At 39.3% G+C, this 17457-nt stretch overlaps 1 protein-coding gene across 1 annotated transcript in view; it reads left to right on the top strand.

Moving 5' to 3' along the window:
- Positions 1-17457, top strand: part of ROBO1 (roundabout guidance receptor 1) — a 1555637-nt gene that overhangs the window by 211943 nt on the left and 1326237 nt on the right. The window contains exon 2 of the mRNA XM_086934074.1: positions 7407-7543. Within this exon, the coding sequence (XP_086790200.1) occupies positions 7456-7543 (88 nt within the window). The 5' untranslated portion in view covers positions 7407-7455. The remainder of the gene's footprint in view (positions 1-7406; positions 7544-17457) is intronic.

The raw sequence follows: 17457 nt of genomic DNA, 5'->3' as shown, positions 1-17457 counted from the left end.
CGAAAGATACCTTATTTTGTCTCTTTGAAAGCATTTTGAAAAGGAAGTCAAGAGGTACAATTCTTGGAGAAGAGCAGTGCTTATCATTTGTAAAAGCCATTTTCAGGAATGAATCGTTTTTTTTGTTCAACAAAAAAAATGCGCTTTCTAGATTTATACAAAAGGATTTTTTCAATGAGTTTCTCTCATAACTATTACAAATGTCATATTACGTTTTTGAAATGCGCCTTGAGTATCATACAATAGTTACAATGGTTAAAACATATTACTGCTAGCTAGAATGAGTTCTTCTTTTGTTCACCAAGATTCAGAACCTGATTTAGATCTTGGCGGACGGGCAACCCTTTGCTAAAGCAAAGACATCAGACTAAAATGGTTCGGAAGCTGTAGGGTAGGGATGATTGGAAAAAGTAACAAAAAACTGCTGTAACAGCAGCTGTGAATTCTTAAGGAATGTGAGGAAACTGTAGGTGCATTGTACATTGTGTGGCATTATGTTCTGTAGGCAGGTTCTGCCAATTAAGAACTTTCCTCATGTGGTGGAAGTTAGATTGAAACCTATGGGTCAGAGTAAATTCCGTCATTAATATCCTCTTTCCTGACAACCATAAGAATATAGAATTGCAGAGTATTTTAATTTTGCTAATTTATTCTTCAGTAAACAAGGTGCTCAAAACTCAAGTCAAACACAAGAAGATGGATAGAGTGCTGAAACTTTTCAGGCCATCACCCCCAGTCACTATTAAATCAGGGTTGAATCCATCATCATTCTTTAGCTCACTCCGCCACCCCAGTTCATACCCAGCCATATGCAAATCAGTCTTGACCCTGTTCTTTATGGGAACAGTTCAGCCCTAACTGCAAAGCCAGGTCTTCCCTGGACCGGAAACAAGCATCCTGGGACCGGTTACGGAGTAACATCGCTTATCAGCCAGGCTAGCTTGCATCCAGTGACAAAGTGAGCAAGGGACCCACATTTCAGCATACCCTGCCAACTTAGGGCGAACAAAGCAAACACAAGGAGATGATGCAGGGATGTTACTCTGAAACCAGTCCCAGGAGGCTTGTTTCAGGTTGACAGAAGTTTAGAATAAAGCACAAATCAAAATTCATCAACTTACAGAATCATTAAGAGATTAGTAATCGTTTTTTACTTTTATTCAGATTAGTCAGATAAATCCAATTACAGAATTGTCAAGAATAATTTGGTCAGAGGCAGCATCAAAAATAACAGCGTGTTCCATCATGGATTTAGGGCCAGATGTAGGTAGGCTTTTACCGGTCGGTAACTGCCGAAATCAGCCGTTACCGACCGGTAAAAGCCTTTTCCTATGTAGGAGGCTTATTTACTCATTCGGTAACTTCCAAATCAGTAAATGTTGATTCCGTATTTACCGAATCGGTATTTACCGATTCGGTAAATATCGAATCAACATTTACCGTTTCAGAATTTACCGAATCGGTAAATAAGATGTAGGAAGCACTTAAAAGAGTGCTTCTGGCCTTTAAGAATTTGTTATTTACCACCAACTATTAGTTGGTAGTTAATAAGGAATTCCTATGTAAATGCATAAATGGGCATTTACACTTGTGCCATGTGACAGTCATACATGCCCTTAGGGCATGTATGTTGCCACATGTGCACATCAACACTAATCAGGGGTGCAACAGTGTGTCAAAGTGACACCCTGCCACCCTTGACTAATTCACAATTTTACCGCATCAATAATTACCGATTCGGTAACTGACATTCATTCCTATGGGCCTCCAGGCCCATAGGAATCAATGGCAAATACCGAATTGGTAAATAACGATTCAGTAAATACCGACTCTTACCGAATCGGTATTTGTTGCCAAATTTTTATCTACATTGCAATTACCGATTCGAAAAAACCGAATCGGTAAAATTCTGTATTTTCGAATCGGTATTTGTAAATTACCTACATCTAGCCCATAGTCCCTATCTTGATCTAAAAGGATCTAACCTAACCTTTTGGAAAAGAGAAAGGGTTTGAAACATCAGACTATAGTTGCAAGAGAACAAACTTCTCATCAAGAGCAGGTCTGGAAACTCAGTCGAGTTCCTCCAACAGTTGCAGTAGCAATCGTTAACCCAAGTTAAAAGGAAATTAATCACAGCAGTAGAAATGATTTTGCATAAAGGAAAAGGTCTCCTCTCGAACAGAAAGGAAAACAAGTAAATCATTGTTAGCAGTAGATTACAGTCATTTGGACTAGTACAAAAACGTGTTAGGGGCATGGCAGGGTAGTTGTGCATGGAATGCATTTACTCTCTAGCTAGGCACATGTCCTAAGTAGAAAAACACAAACATATGTTGCAAAAACAGTTGCTTAAGTCTTTTCGAGTCAATGAAGAAGGATCTTCAGATGGTCTGTCGCCTCTCCTCTCAATTCCTACAGAAAGCATATGAGTTGATGTAAAGTTATCTGGAGACGGTTAAAGCTTTACACAGTAGACACATTTGAAGACGTTTTTCACAACAACCTTCAGTAAGCCTATTCTGCTTGTTGTTTAACGTCCCATTATTCAAAGGACTAGTCTAATAAATGAAACATTTTCTATTTGCAATGTCCTGATTAGACCATGAGAAACGTTTTCTTCAACACACCTTAATTATATTCAACATTTTTGTTATAGCACATAGCAGGTGACTTGATTTAATAGGTTGACAATAGATGGCGCGAGGAAAGAAAGAAATACATTTGCTGGAAACAGCACATTTTCGGACAATGACACATACTACAGTTAAGTACTAGAATAAATCAGCAGTTCTAAAAGGTATTATTTCATAAAAAGGGAATGAAAAAAGAGAGAAAGGAGGAGAAAAAGAAAAAATTAGGCCAGTCATGTAAGCACAACAAAAGTGGAAGCTTTGTGCCTAATAATAAGCTGCACATTTGTTTTTTATACATTGAAGAAATGCAAATGTATTACTGTTCCTGTTTGTTAAGCATTCTCTATGTTATTGTCAAGATACATTTTAACATAGGTGTAAGGTTAAAATTGTCAAACTTTTTCAGCTATATCACTAGTGGCAGTGACCTTTATCAGTCCTGTGTTTTCTTCTTTAGTTTCAAATAACAAGATATTACCATGATAGATTGATATGAAATATATTTGTGGATTACCCAAAATGTGTTAATGGGTGTTCCACACTATGAATGAGACCTAAGGGACATTGTGCACATGTAAGATATTGACCATAGTCCCCGTGGGCATACAGGGTTGTCATTGTACAATATTACAAGTGTTACATATTGGCCACAAGATTGATCATATTTATCCTGCAGTAATATCCCTCTTTTGGCTTCCCTAGTTGCGCATATTACATATCACACTCTGTATCTACATTACGAAGAATTTATTACATGCCAATTGTTAGACCTGACAGCCTTTGGTGTGCTCTTTCCTCAAACTTTTTACCTTCTCCCTCCGGTTTGCTGTAGTACGTTTTTGTTGGCCTTAGGACTCTGTGCACTTTGCCACTGCTAACCGGTGCTTAAATGCTTGTGCTCACGCCTTTAAACATGGTAAAATTGGCTGACGCCCAGTTGGCACATTTCATTTACTTATAAGTCCCTAGTAAAGTGGTTATAAATGTATGTATGGCCTGTAAATTAAATGCTACAAGTGGGCCTGCAGCACTTATTGTGCCCCAATCCTAAATAAACCTTTAGCTGCTTCCGTGCTCATGACAGCTCCATGCCGTCATAAGTCACAGCAGCGTGTGCTATGACAGCGTGGAGCCGTCATGCAATTGCCGCTCCGTTCATGTGTGATTAATTCCCCGCCTGTGTGGGCAAATTAGTGAGTGAGCTGGGTCATGACGGCTCCACACTGTCATGAGCACACGCCGCCCGTGACTCATGTCGCCGTGGAGCCGTCATAAGTATGGGAGCACCACGCCCACCCCCTAGCCCCACCCGCGCCTCGGCAGAATTCTCGCTGCGGCAAAAAGGTTAAAAGATTCCTCACGCCGGCCATTGCAACCTGTGTGGAATTTTAAACTGCCGAACCCAACCTAAAAAAATTAATATTTTGCCAGGCCTACACCTTCATTTTTAATACATGAAAGTCACCCCTAAGGTAGGCCCTAAACAGACCATAAGGCTGGGTACATTGTATTGAAGATTTGACTTGTTTTTTCGTTTTTTTTCATGCTCTGGCAGTGAAAAACTCTACTACTGTGAGGCCTACATCTCCCATAGTATACCTTTGGGTTACCTAATTACGCTTAATACGTGCTAACTTTTGATTAGGAACAGATGTCATGGTTGGTTTCAGAAGACTTGTACTTTAAATTCTGCTATAACTGTAAAGTCAGATTTTAAGTCACAATTCTGAAAAGGCAATTTTTAGAAAATGTGCCTTTTCTTGTCCTAACTATTTGGTGCCTGCAGCCCATGTCCTGGGTTACATGACTGGGTATGGTTGGCAGTTGGTCTTTGTGTATTCCTCCTGGCTGTGAGACAAAGGGAAACTAGTAGTTGACAGGATGGGTGATCCTGCCGGGATAGGAGGGACAGAGCTACTCCCTGCCCTACTTAAATTTCAAAAGAGCTGCCTCAAGCACACCAACAAAGAACTTCTTGACACCAGGCTATTAACACCCCAGACCTCTTGGGCAAGGGAAGCACAGACATTTTCAGAACCAGATGTGGGGGCAAGGTGTGGCTAAATGATTCTCCTACTTCAAAGGCTTCAGTAATAAATATTGAACCCTCAGACCGACTCTTCAGTACACTATTGGACCTATGGAAGACTTCAGAAGAAACTGCCTTGTAATTAAGAGGACTGCCCTGCTGCTTGAGGCCTGGCTTTTTCTTCAGAGGACTGCCCTACTACTTGAGGACAGCCATGCTGCTTGAAGGAGAGGCAACCATCTGCTAAAACCCAGGACTGGCAGAATGACTCCAAGGGTGAGCTAACTGACCTCCTATTCAGAGCCACAGAGCCACAGGTACACAACAAGCTCTAGAGAGCACCCTGCAACTGTCCAGCTGGCCTGCTGCACTGGACCTGCACTGGACCTGCAACTCGATCTGCATGAGACCTGCGGGCCTCTGCTGGAGTGAATTCCTGATCCCCAAAGGCTGCCTCCCCAGATCCTGGAACTTTGGCTGCCATCAGAGAGAACTACTCTTGACCTAACTGACAGTTCCATCAAATCTGGTGCATAGCAATGGGAAGCCCCGCAAATCCTTGCCACTCAGCTGCAAGCTTCATCTGAACCGACAACAAATGACGTCAAGTCACGCAAAGCCTCGCTGCACAGCTGCAGGTTTCATCAGAACTTACCACCAAGAATGGCAAAGCCTTGCTGCACAGCTGAAAGCTTAATCAAAATCAACACTGAGTGACACAAAGCCCCACAAAGCCACATGGAACAGCGTCATTTAAATCAACACCAGATGACATCAAGCATTGCAAAGTAGCACCATGCAGACCTAGCACCAAAGATATATTGTGCAACTCTGAGCAGGTCAAACTTGGCCCTGTGTGTGGCCTGTGCTCCTTCGCAGTCAGCGTGAACTTGTGAGTGTCCTGGTCCAATGTGACCAGATGCCCTCAGTTGACCCTTTGCACCTTATGCGCTACTTTTATCTAAACCTTTATAATTCATTATTTCCAGTTCTAGTGATTGCAATTTTGTTGTTTTGGTCTTCATTATTTAATCACAACCTCTTTTTTCTAAATTGGTTTGGGATTTTTCTTGTGCTGGGTTTTCACTTTATTACTCTTTGTGTGCTGAACAAATACTTAACACATTGCATGACCACTTTTGTGCCAAGCTACCGGAGAGATAAACACAGGTTAATTTAATGACTTTTGTGGTTCACCCTGACAAGGATTGTGGTTATTGCTTGAGAAGGGTTTACACACACCTCAACTAATTACCCAATTACTCACACCAATCATTTACGCTGGGTATCATGTTCATCAAATCCAACATCTTTGCTTTTCACTTTCTCAGCCTATATAAACTCTATAAGAGAAACCTCTCAGGGAAGGGTGCCCACTTTAAACTAGATCCCTCGACTTGCTAATTGGCAGAACATTTTTTAAAAATGCTACTAAATGTAGAGAAGAAACAACTAGTAGAATTCATCTCACCATAAAATCTCTATAGAGTGGGGAAAAAGCTGGTGTTGGATATCTTCACAATTTGACGTCCTCCACATATCAGAGAGGTATATGTTACCATCCAACTCAAATGAAATCTTTCTTTAATTGCTTGCTGGATTGCATTTGTTCTGTCAAGAGAAATAGGATCTCATTTAGAGGTGGGAGGTATTGGGAAGTCTGATGAATATTGGTGGAATTTCTAACGACCCAACCTTTGGTTTCTCCATCTAATTTACATAATTTCATGTGGTGAACCTGAGGTCAGGTCCTCTATCGAAAACATTGATATTGGTAACCAGCTACATAAAAGTTAGACATCGCCTGACACAGCTTTTTTCTGCTATGGAAGCCTTGGTTACCACAAGTAGGTATAAAGAATCAATGTGCCCCATGCATTGGAGGAAAAGATCAACCTTTTCTGGACATTGAGGTTTTATTTTTCAGAAACTAATTTCCACTTAGTAATTTGTTTCTGAAAGAAATTTCATCCGGGTGCTATGACATGGCCTACTGGTTGACATTGCACAGTTTCATCTAAAGTGTCACTGGAAGCAGCTTTGGCAAATATTGCTCTACCCACTATCATATTTGCATTATAATTCAGGCAGGCAGTCTGCGACAGGAAGGTGAAGGAGAGAGCTTCTCTTTCTCATCAGTTTGGCAACCATTGCTAAATTCTAAATTATGCCCATAGTGATTGAAGACGATTGTACAGTGTTTTATAATTATAATGTTTTGCTCTTCAAGTAAAGGTCCCTGAGACAGCCTCCAACAACATGGTGGCACTTAAATAATCAATAATAAATATGTGCATAAACAAATTAATTAGCTTAATCTTTTCAGATTATTAGAATTGGTACTCCTCCATAGTGAACTATGACCTTCAGATGACTACCCCCAGGTTGTTTCCCACCTCAGATTATTTATAAAATTCAAAACAGACAGTGTGGTAAGATTATAACTATAAGGGCTACTTCATCAATAGCTTTATTGGCTGTGCAAAGACCACTTTTCATACACACACATTCCACAACAATTTGTAATTTTTGTAATAATTAACAGAGAGTATGTTTTCTGTAACTAATCTAGAATTGAAATAAAGCTTGAACTCTATCTATGTATTTTGACATTCCAAGAGGGGAGGAAGCCTTTAGGGAAGATAATGTGAATCAATATTACTGTAATTGTATACCTATTTGCCATTGTTATTGATAGCAATCTGCCCGCTTATCTCACAATTTCCCTGTTTGCTTTTCAGAAAACATCAATATTCTAAAGAATTGGTGTAATGCAAGGAAGGACGCAACATGAAATGGAACAGTCTTTCTTCTTTTATCGTAGCTGCTGCTTTCAGCCTGTGCAGTTTACATCAGTTACTTGGTCATCTTATCCCAGGTAGGAGCCACCATAATAGGTGGATGCGTTTAAGTTCTTACAGTGTTTGTTACTTCAGTAAATCAGAATTGTACTCTGTCCGTTGTTGCTGTGATTGTTAGTATGACTGGCTTGACTACGGGTGCTGCTTGCTTTAATGGCCTGAATGCTTGGAAATTATTAAATGGGTCATCCTGTGTAGAGATAAAAGTATTACACTTTACACAGACTTGCCTCTAATAATCACCAATAATATACAACCTAGAATGCTGCTTTGTTTAATGACTCCTGCATTGGTTTTGAGAGGTATAGTGGCATCATTCACCGGATGGCCCATTTAAATCACAGCCTGTTAAATGCGCTTGATTTATGAATACTATGTAATGTGCTTAGGGCACTTAGGGTATCCACGTGTCTCACAAGGTGTCATTGTTTCAAGATGTTAGAACGTAGTCATTATTTGAAAAATAAATGGACTAATATTGGCAGGAACAGTGAATTAAAATACACAATTTTTCATCTGCTCATTAGAATAAAACTTCACATTGTACTAGGACATTAATGATACCTATATGGTTAAGTGGACAGAATGATAATCGTCTTCAGTCCGAATGTACACTAATATTTTGCTGTTCAAACCTTGATTACATTTTATCATTCCATTTTATCAAAAATATATTTTTTCAATACAAATGTATAACGACAATGTTTGACTAGGATATTTTTATATTTACCTATCGATTGGAAGCACTGCATTTAAGAACGAATCTCATCCATATAACGCACCCGAAGTGGAAAGATCAATTTACCCTGCTATTCTGAAAAAGTATGGCTTCCTGGCTATGTATGGGAAGAAATGAGATTATTACATTTAATACAAATAAAAGGCGGACTTTATCATATTTACTTTTAGGTGCGGCCAATGTACTGCTCAATGTTCAGCAATGCGTCAGTGAAACAATATCTAACCATGTAATTATGTGTCACAGAAAACCTTGATTTCTAAGCACTATATTTAGGAGTCCTGTCGAAAATCAGAATTCTAAAATTAAGTTTAAAGATATAAAGTTGCGCAGTAAAATTTGTCTCCTGTACTTTGGAAGAGGGTGTGTTTCTAAATCAATTAGGTAGTAAATAATCACAGTACAACATCTTATCAGAAGTGCATCATCAGATGAAGTTCCCGGATCTACCTGCTTTTTTTAAAATGAATGTATGCTTTTGGATCCTGTACTATTAAGATCTCTTTCACTTTATGAGAGTAATTAGCAGCATTACAAAAAATATGTTTTAATTGTTAATCTGTTCTAATATCTAATCATACAAGGCTAGGCCACATATACAGGGTTCATAAAAGCAATGCATATAAAACAAACATGGTTTTACTCAATATGTGATGTGGGAGGGAGGAGCATATTACAAAATGATGGTTAGCATGACAAAAAAAATAACTTTTTCAAGTAAAGGGTTTCCAAAATATCTCGACTGTCTGTGGTCAGACCAAAGAAAGAAGGTGCCAGACCAAAGATTGGATTAATATAACTACTGTTCCCTCTGTCTCTCCACATTGTATTGGCGCAGAACAAAGTGAGATTAGCTCCACTACATTCCTGTTGTAAAATACATTGAAATGACAATTTGTGGAATTGTGGCTCAATATTGGTACTGGTTAAATCTGTTTGGGACCAGCTTTGCAGCATTGGGTATGAAGATGATTGGTACTGCTTCTTAAAGAATACACATGACAGTTCTTTCTGCCACAGAAATGATCTCACTATTAGGGTGTGATCCAGCAGAAGCGTACTTTCACATTTTTATTTTTATATTTTCTCCTTATTTAATCTACACTCGTAGTACTCTTCTAACTCCTCTAACTATACTGGGCTCTTTATATATTATATGGTCAAATCAAATGCCTCACAGAGGCAATGATCCTCTGATGAATCTATTTCCCCTTATAGGAGGGGTGGAAATGAGTATGTATAAAAACTCTCTGTCAGCTGTAAATAACAGTTTTAATACCAGTGCGAAGCATCTAAGCAGGCGTTCAAATCAACAATACTCACAGAATTAAAGTGTCCAACTGCCAAATTGGCAGAAGGATAGTTGTAGACTAAAAGCTCAGATTCTAAGGGGATGGAAAGGATTGAATTAGAGTCCTCTCAGTGCGAGTCCATTAGCATAGTCAGAATAAGAAAAAAGAAAGTTTGTCATTTAGGCTCAGTCTGTAGCCAACTGTAGCATAGACCATGTGTAAAGAGTTAAAAAATCGTATAGCACCCAGGTCTGTAATACAATGTAATGCTCTTCAAAAAGCATCAAGAAAATAATTGCCTGTGCTGTGTGCGTTAAGAGAGAGATGAGAAGTAAGTGGGTATTGGCACTGCCTCTCCTTTGGGGTTTCTTATTTTATAAACTCTTTGGTAAAGTCCTAGTGGAGTAACATCACACCACCATCTAAAGACCATCACATGGCTTTAGTCACATCATGTCACCTAAAATGAGTGAAACATCGGGCTGGGTTCCTATGCTTGTCATGAGTAACAAAACTTTACAAGTCCAGACAAGCCTAACATTGCTAGAAAAGAAATAAATAGTTGCAGCTTATGGTCATAGCATTTATTCACACAAAATATTTCACTGTGTACATTTAAAAAAGAAATGAAAAAATGTCATGGACTAGAAGTGCACAGAACAAACAAGTTTCATTAAACTTGTAAAGAACGATCAATTGTATTAAATCTGGGAAAAGGTCATCACCAGAAAAAAAGGAATCTCCAAAAGAAGGACTTTACATTAGCATCACACAGTTAACCCCTTCCATGCTGGGCCGATTTTCCTTGTGTGCTAGGATTTTAAAGAATCAATGGCTTTATGACGGCCCCCAGCCGTCATCAGCACACGAGCACTGTAATGCATGACGGATGGGGGCCGTCATCAGCATGGAAGGGGTTAAATGAAATCAGCTATTCAACTCTACCTCAAGTATAATGAAATTAAATCGATTCACATAGAAAAGTATAAATTTCACACATAATATTACACAGAAAAGGCTAAAATTAGAAATATCCTACTACCACAATTTTTACCCGTTATTCATATAAATGCATGTTTTTCAAAAAATATATCTCTAATTTTGTTTAAAGGTTTATGTAAACTATAATATCTCTAATATCATTTTGTAAAATATCAATTTTATAATTCATTGTTTAAAAATGTTTGCTTTGATTTTCGAATCGGTGCATATTAGAAAAAAGCGCCAAGACACTAGGCCACTTCATTTACCATAAACTCCAATAATAAACATAAGTATCAATAGTGCCACTTCGTTTTTATGTATTTATATCACTCTACATATGTTTTCTTCAACTCAGATTTTAAAGCACACTTTTACGTGCTTCTATTACATGCTTCATGTATCATTGTATCATGTGCTTTGTAAAATGTAAACTTTTTCGTGTTCTCAACTGATAATTGAGTTGTATATTATAATTCTTATAATCAAGACCCCTAACAGTTACGCCAGATCGACACATCGCCAAACCTTCCCTCTTGGTTGTTAAGTGTAATTTAAATCAAGGGATTCCACACTCACACATGCAAACCTTTTTATGAATTTTATCCATTCATGTATACAACCATTGGGAAGTGTACAATGTATTTTATCTATGTTCTTTGTAAATACAATCACCATTGGGTACTGGGTCCTCTGCACTAAAATCTCTCATTTTGTTGATTGTTACACTTGACTGATTCAAAAAATTACAAGATGCAAACTGTATCAGTCCCGTGTTTTGCCTTTTTTGTAATTAATTTTGGTCCAATGAATGACTATGGATTCCCTCTAAGATGCATAAGAAGGTTCCATTTTTTAACAAAACCCACACGACAATTGTTATATAAATACAAAACTACCATGGTCAACATGGGCAAATAGGATTGTACTTATTGAAACGCAGACCAAGGATTGAATGCAAAATAATGGGTGGAATTTATTAATATTAGGTTTGGCCATTTCACTGCTTGTCCAGTGTGGCATTTCTTTGACCCGTTTATTACTCTATGACACAATTTCTGAAAAAAAATCTATTTCTGATCACTAACTTGTGTGTAAAGTGGTGTGGGTGCTGCGCCCACATGATGAGCAGCAATCACCCACACTAAAGGATGCAGATGTCAGCATAAGGTATGAGTCAGGTGGAGCATATTGTGTGGAATCCATGATGCAAAATCTTGCACAAGTGTGGATTATTACCATAATAGAAAGAGTATTGGTGAATAAGCATATGTAAATTAAATGACATTTTTGGTGTTGTGTTTGTGGCAATACAGCAGATAATATAAATGAATTAACTGCAAGAGGGCAAAGTAATAATCAATGTTTTAATGTATATTTTGGGTAGTTGATTCTCACTCTCTATAGCTTTTCATGTGACATATAACTGACTTATAAACAAGGTGGCAGCCACCATGAAAATGAATCACTACATAAGGCGAAACACATTGGGTGTGTATGTGTAAGGAAGCAAACACAATCATAATTGCCTATTAGATGTGTCATTTGTCATAGAGTTACAAGTAGCAAGACAATATTTATAAGGCATGGCAATGAAAATAAATGTTGCCCAATAAATCATGTTATTTAGAGCGAGGGCAATAAAAAATTAACATTATCCAGGCATGTGGCATGCTTTTCTACTGGTGTTCACTTAAAGCAGACAGTTTTCTCTAATATTCATAAAAATCCTAAGCCATTGCCATTTAACTCCAAGACATTGTTCTATTTGTGCTTTTTTTATGAGTTTTTCATAGTACACAGAAACAAAAGAAAATACCCATACGTTTTGTTCCCTCTGGGTCTTGGTCACCTAGACTTAGTCCTGTGCACATAAAAAAGAATAGAAAAGCATATGAAGATGACAAGGTAGGGATAGCCAAAAATGCAATATTTTCCTTTGCATTTCAGGGAATAAGCAGCACAGTTTATTTCCCTGCCAGAAGCTTCCAAGGCAGGGAACACAACTTTTGCTCCTTTGAGAAAAAGCTCCTCCCACCTGGGTGGAAGCAAAGCAATGGACCGGACAGAGCCAGGATGGCCACTGACTGGGGAGCCGGCAGTGGCCGCCAGGGGATTCCCTTATGGCACCAAAACTTGGGAATGTTGGGGGTGCCCTGTATTGGCACTGGGACGCCCACTTTAAAATAATGACTGGCTCCCACTGGCTCCCACTGGCTCCCAGCATGGGTGCTGGCTGGGGACCAGGCAGGAGCCACGGGAGCCTTGGGGCCCCCCATGGCTCCAAATTTATAAAGTGTGAGTGTCTGGGTGGGACCAGAACACCCATAAAAAAGTATATCATAATAAATGAGTTTTCAAGAGGGCCTCATTTATTATTCACTGCTCCAAGCAAGGAGTGTCCCATGATGCCCTATTTTTAGTTCTATGTTTGGATCATGGTGGTGTCCTAGAAAAGGCAGGGGCACCACCAAGCATTGTTTTGATGTTGTGGAGGGCTGCAGGGAATGCGTTATGGAATCCAATACCCCAGGAGAGCTTGCCTCACTTTTTTTTTAAAGAACTCTGAGCTGGAGCTGGATACTCTTCAGTTGGACAGCAGGGACTCCTTCTGGTTGGTTCTATGTCTGCACATTGTGGCCTGAATTTTTTTTTGAAAAAAGACTCAAAGATGTCTATTGAAAATATGTTGTGTCAATTACTGTATTAAATATTTCAATATGAGAATTTATAAAACATACATTTGATTATAGTTATTGGTAAGTTTGTGACAAAGCCAATAGGTATTCTTCACGTTTGTAATGTGCTGACTCTTTGATAAAGCTATTAGGCCCTCCTCTTTTGATATTTTAGTGTTCTAATCCTTTTACAAAGCCAGCAGTTCTGCCACACTTAAAACTTACACCCTTTATATTGTTACATGATATGGTAAGCTGTCCATTGCACTGAGCGCCCGCAGACTTTTGGATGCAGAACCTGTCCCACCTCCACGCTGCACAAGGCCAGGCCCTGTGCCCAACTTCACATATGCCCTAAAGTAACTATAACTCCCATCCTCACCTGCATTGCTAATAGCCCGACTTATTACATCACTCATAGCATGTTCTATGACACCATTGATAACATTAATGCAACATATGTACAACTGGTGAATTTCAGTTGTTTTGTTAGTGTAAAACAGTATGCTTTAACTGACATTTTCACCTAATCATAACATCCTTTTACCTTTGCTTTTTCAGAGAGAGAGAGAGAAAGAGTTAGAGAGAGAGAGAGAGTGTGGGTGGGTGTGTGTGTGTGTGAGAGAGAGAGAGAATCTTTGTTTTTATGACGTGTATTAAAAGGGATGCCCTTATAAATCCATCTAAAGCACTTTATCTGTCAGAAACCCATTTCCTTTTGCTTCAAGTGGAGCTCCAGCATGGCCAAGCCTATTTCCATGATAACAAACTCCATTTACCTGCACTGGTTTCATTCTTTTCAGGGCTCCACAAAATCCGCAGAGAAATCAGTTTCCATTATGTGGCTTCTTCCATCAATTTAGTTTCAGAATAAAAACACAGATGGCTTCTTGATTTGGTCCCCGCTTGGTAATTTACATCGCCAACCAGCTACCTAAACAAACAGATAACTTGACTCAGTCAGACGTTGCACTTCGCTCTTTGGAAATGAGGCAGGGGGGAGAATTGTTTTCATTCCAGCGGATCAATGGAGGCAAGCATCATTTAATATTCAGCAATTTAACTGGTTTCATTGTCACTTAAATGAGGCCTGTTATTTATTTTACGAGGCATCCCATTAATTAAAACACATTCTCTCATTGAGCAGGTCATTAGGACAATAATTCTCTCCAGTAATGTTGCTAATTTTGCTGGCATCCCATGAGTGTTTTTCTTCTTGCAAAAAGCTGCTTTAATAAAATGGGCTGTTTTGTGGATTAAAATAGTATCTTCCTAGATTAGAAAACAGAAACAAATGAAACAGATACCAAACAATAGTATTATTGCTAATTTTATATAAATATAATATTTCATTCTATTGACTGCTGATCAAAACTTTCTCGGAAGGCAATGTGTGTGTATGGGTGAGTGGGTGGATGTGAAAATTAATTAATGAGTGAGTGAGTGCATACATGGATCCATGAGTGAGATGTTCTTGGCTATATAATGGTTGTGTTAGTGCATGCAAGTGTGAATGCGTTCATTAATGCTTGACTAATCAACGCATAGAAGGAGGAATAACTAGATGAATGGGAGAGGGAGCGCATGATAGATAAGCAATGTGTGTGTAATTGGTAGTGGGTGGATGTGAAAATTAATGAATAGTATGTAGGTGAGTGAGTGCATTAAAGGATCCATGAGTGAGATGTACTTGGCTATATAATGGTAGTGTTAGTGAATGCAAGTGTGAATGCATTCATTAATGCTTGACTAATCAACGCATAGAAGGAGGAATAACTAGATGAATGGGAGAGGGAGCGCATGATAGATAAGCAATGTGTGTGTATGTGTGAGTGGGTGGATGTGAAAATGAATGAATAGTATGTAGGTGAGTGAGTGAGTGCATTAATGGATCAATGAGTGAGATGTACTTGGCTACATAATGGTAGTGTTAGTGCATGCAAGTGTGAATGCGTTCATTAATGCTTGACTAATCAACGCATAGAAGGAGGAATGAGTAGATGAATGCGAGAGGGGGCGCTTGCAGGTTAGAAGTCAGAGAATCTCCGGTGGCACTGTTAAAAGGAAACACAAAAACATATGTGAAAGGGCTGTTTCCAAACAAACAGTTAAGTGGGAGAGCATGAAAGGAATATCTTCTACGTTCGGCAAATAGTTAACTAGACACAAAAAAACAGGATGCTGTGATATGGCAGTCACAATATTGGAACTATCTTTCATAAAGCGTACTTTATGTTTGACAATTTAAGATCCAATTGACAAAGGTGAGTAGCAGGAAAACACCAAGCTCATTCTCCCATTGCATACTAATATCAAGGGGGGGAGGGGGCAGAGGCCCTGATGGGTCAGAGGTAGAGAAGACAGAAATATCAAGGGTCCTCCCTCTACAGGATGGTGCAAAGTGATTGTGACTGGGGCATTGACATAGGAAGAGGATAGTAGGAGTCTTCCTTCCAGCCATTCTGGAATGCATCCTGTAGTATGTATTGAAACATTGTGTGGGCCAGGAGAACAAACACTAGCCCCTTTTTCATTGGACGTGTTCAATTTCAAAGTAAAAACTGCTGTTCAGTTGCCAGAGCGCCATTTCCTTCCATTTGCTTGTCTTGCACCCCCACCTCACCACCACTCCATAGGAAGCCATGCTAGGGGCAAAAAAGAAAAGCAAGATAAAGGGGAAGGAATCTGAAGCCACAGTGTACACATTATAGAGCAAATAGAGACAGCAGTCCACTTTCCTCCTAAGAGGGTATGGTAACACAAAGCAAAATCTACAAAGGATGTGTGACTGCGGAGATTGAAAAGCAACAGCCATGCATTGTTAGAGCCGTCACCTCATTGATGAAAGCCACAACGATGTGGCAGTCATAATAGATGTGGAGGGATTGCCCTTTGCATCCGATGAGGATTTTTGGCTGTCCATATCAACGATGGGTATATTTTGTTTCCTGTGGCTTGCTCATCACGTTATAAGAGGCTGCATTCACTGTACCTACTTTCCTTCTTACCAGTGCAACATATAAAGCTAGTAAATGTAAACATTAGTGAAATGATATGGGCTGATCCAAAGAGGACTCAGAAAAAGAAGCCAAGGGCTTCAGGGAAGTATGCCACAGTCCCTTTCTGCATATTGTGTGTTGTGTTGACATGAGATTGTCAGACAATTAAACTGTAGAATCTATTAAAGCTGTCTCTAGCCAGATCTAAAATTATATGTTGTCTTTCTTTAATGCTTTTGCAGTAGTAGGTTAAATAACATCGCAACTTACCTCCTTTATACTGATATTTTCTCTTAAGTGTATTGTCCATGAAGTTGTTGGTGCATCCAAGCTCCCCCGTTACAAAAGCTAAAATAGTCTGGACAAGTTATGAACAACATAAGTTAGATGAGGGTCACTGTGTTCAAGCATTTCACCACCACCTCATGCATGTTGATCTTGGTTATTTAGTAAGTGTGTATTGTGACAAAATATTTCACAATACATTTCAGCATAGTTTGTCACATTTTGTCAACATGGATAAAGATTGTCGTGTTTCTACCTCTTTATTGTATTCTACCAGCTGCGGCTCGCACAGGTAAATGCTGTGGGGCGGTAAGGCGGGGCGGGGCAGTGTGGAGGGTATTGGAATTGGACATATGACGGCAATGTGAAAACTAACAAAATGAATAAAGAAAAGCACTTACCCTGCGCTCGCCGCATCTCTGAAGTCAGCGATGCGGCGAGCGCAAAGTAAGTGCTTTTATTTATTTTGTTAGTTTTCACCCCGCACCCTGCCCCGCCCCGCCCTGCCTTACCGCCCCACAACATTTACCTGTGTGAGCCGAAGCTGTGTTCTACCTTTGTAGTATCCGCCTATACCCAGCACATCCATTCTGTTTCAGTGTCAATGCACACAATGCAGACAAGAATTGTGCAAAGTTACAAGGAAAGTAGGCAATTCATGTGCAATAATCAGTATGGACCACAATGTACCTTGTGATTTTCTTCTACAACTGTTTATAACCTTGTGTATTTTATATGCATATGCAATCTGATGTAGTATTATAGGAAGTCTGGAAACCCCTGTAGCCTTCGAGAGATTCTACAGTTCAAACATCAAGCATCCACACTATCCAACATTCTGCTTGGCTTAATAATGCCCAAGCCCAGGTAATTAATTGTAATGCCCCATACGTCCAATTTCTCTAAGGGGGCTCCTGCCCGCATATGTGCTCAATCTACAAAACACCCATGCTTCCA

Source organism: Lissotriton vulgaris, chromosome 8, assembly GCF_964263255.1.
Source record: "Lissotriton vulgaris chromosome 8, aLisVul1.2, whole genome shotgun sequence".
Lineage (NCBI taxonomy): Eukaryota > Metazoa > Chordata > Amphibia > Caudata > Salamandridae > Lissotriton > Lissotriton vulgaris.
Note: the sequence above shows the minus strand (reverse complement) of the source record. Positions and strands in the feature narration are given on the sequence as shown.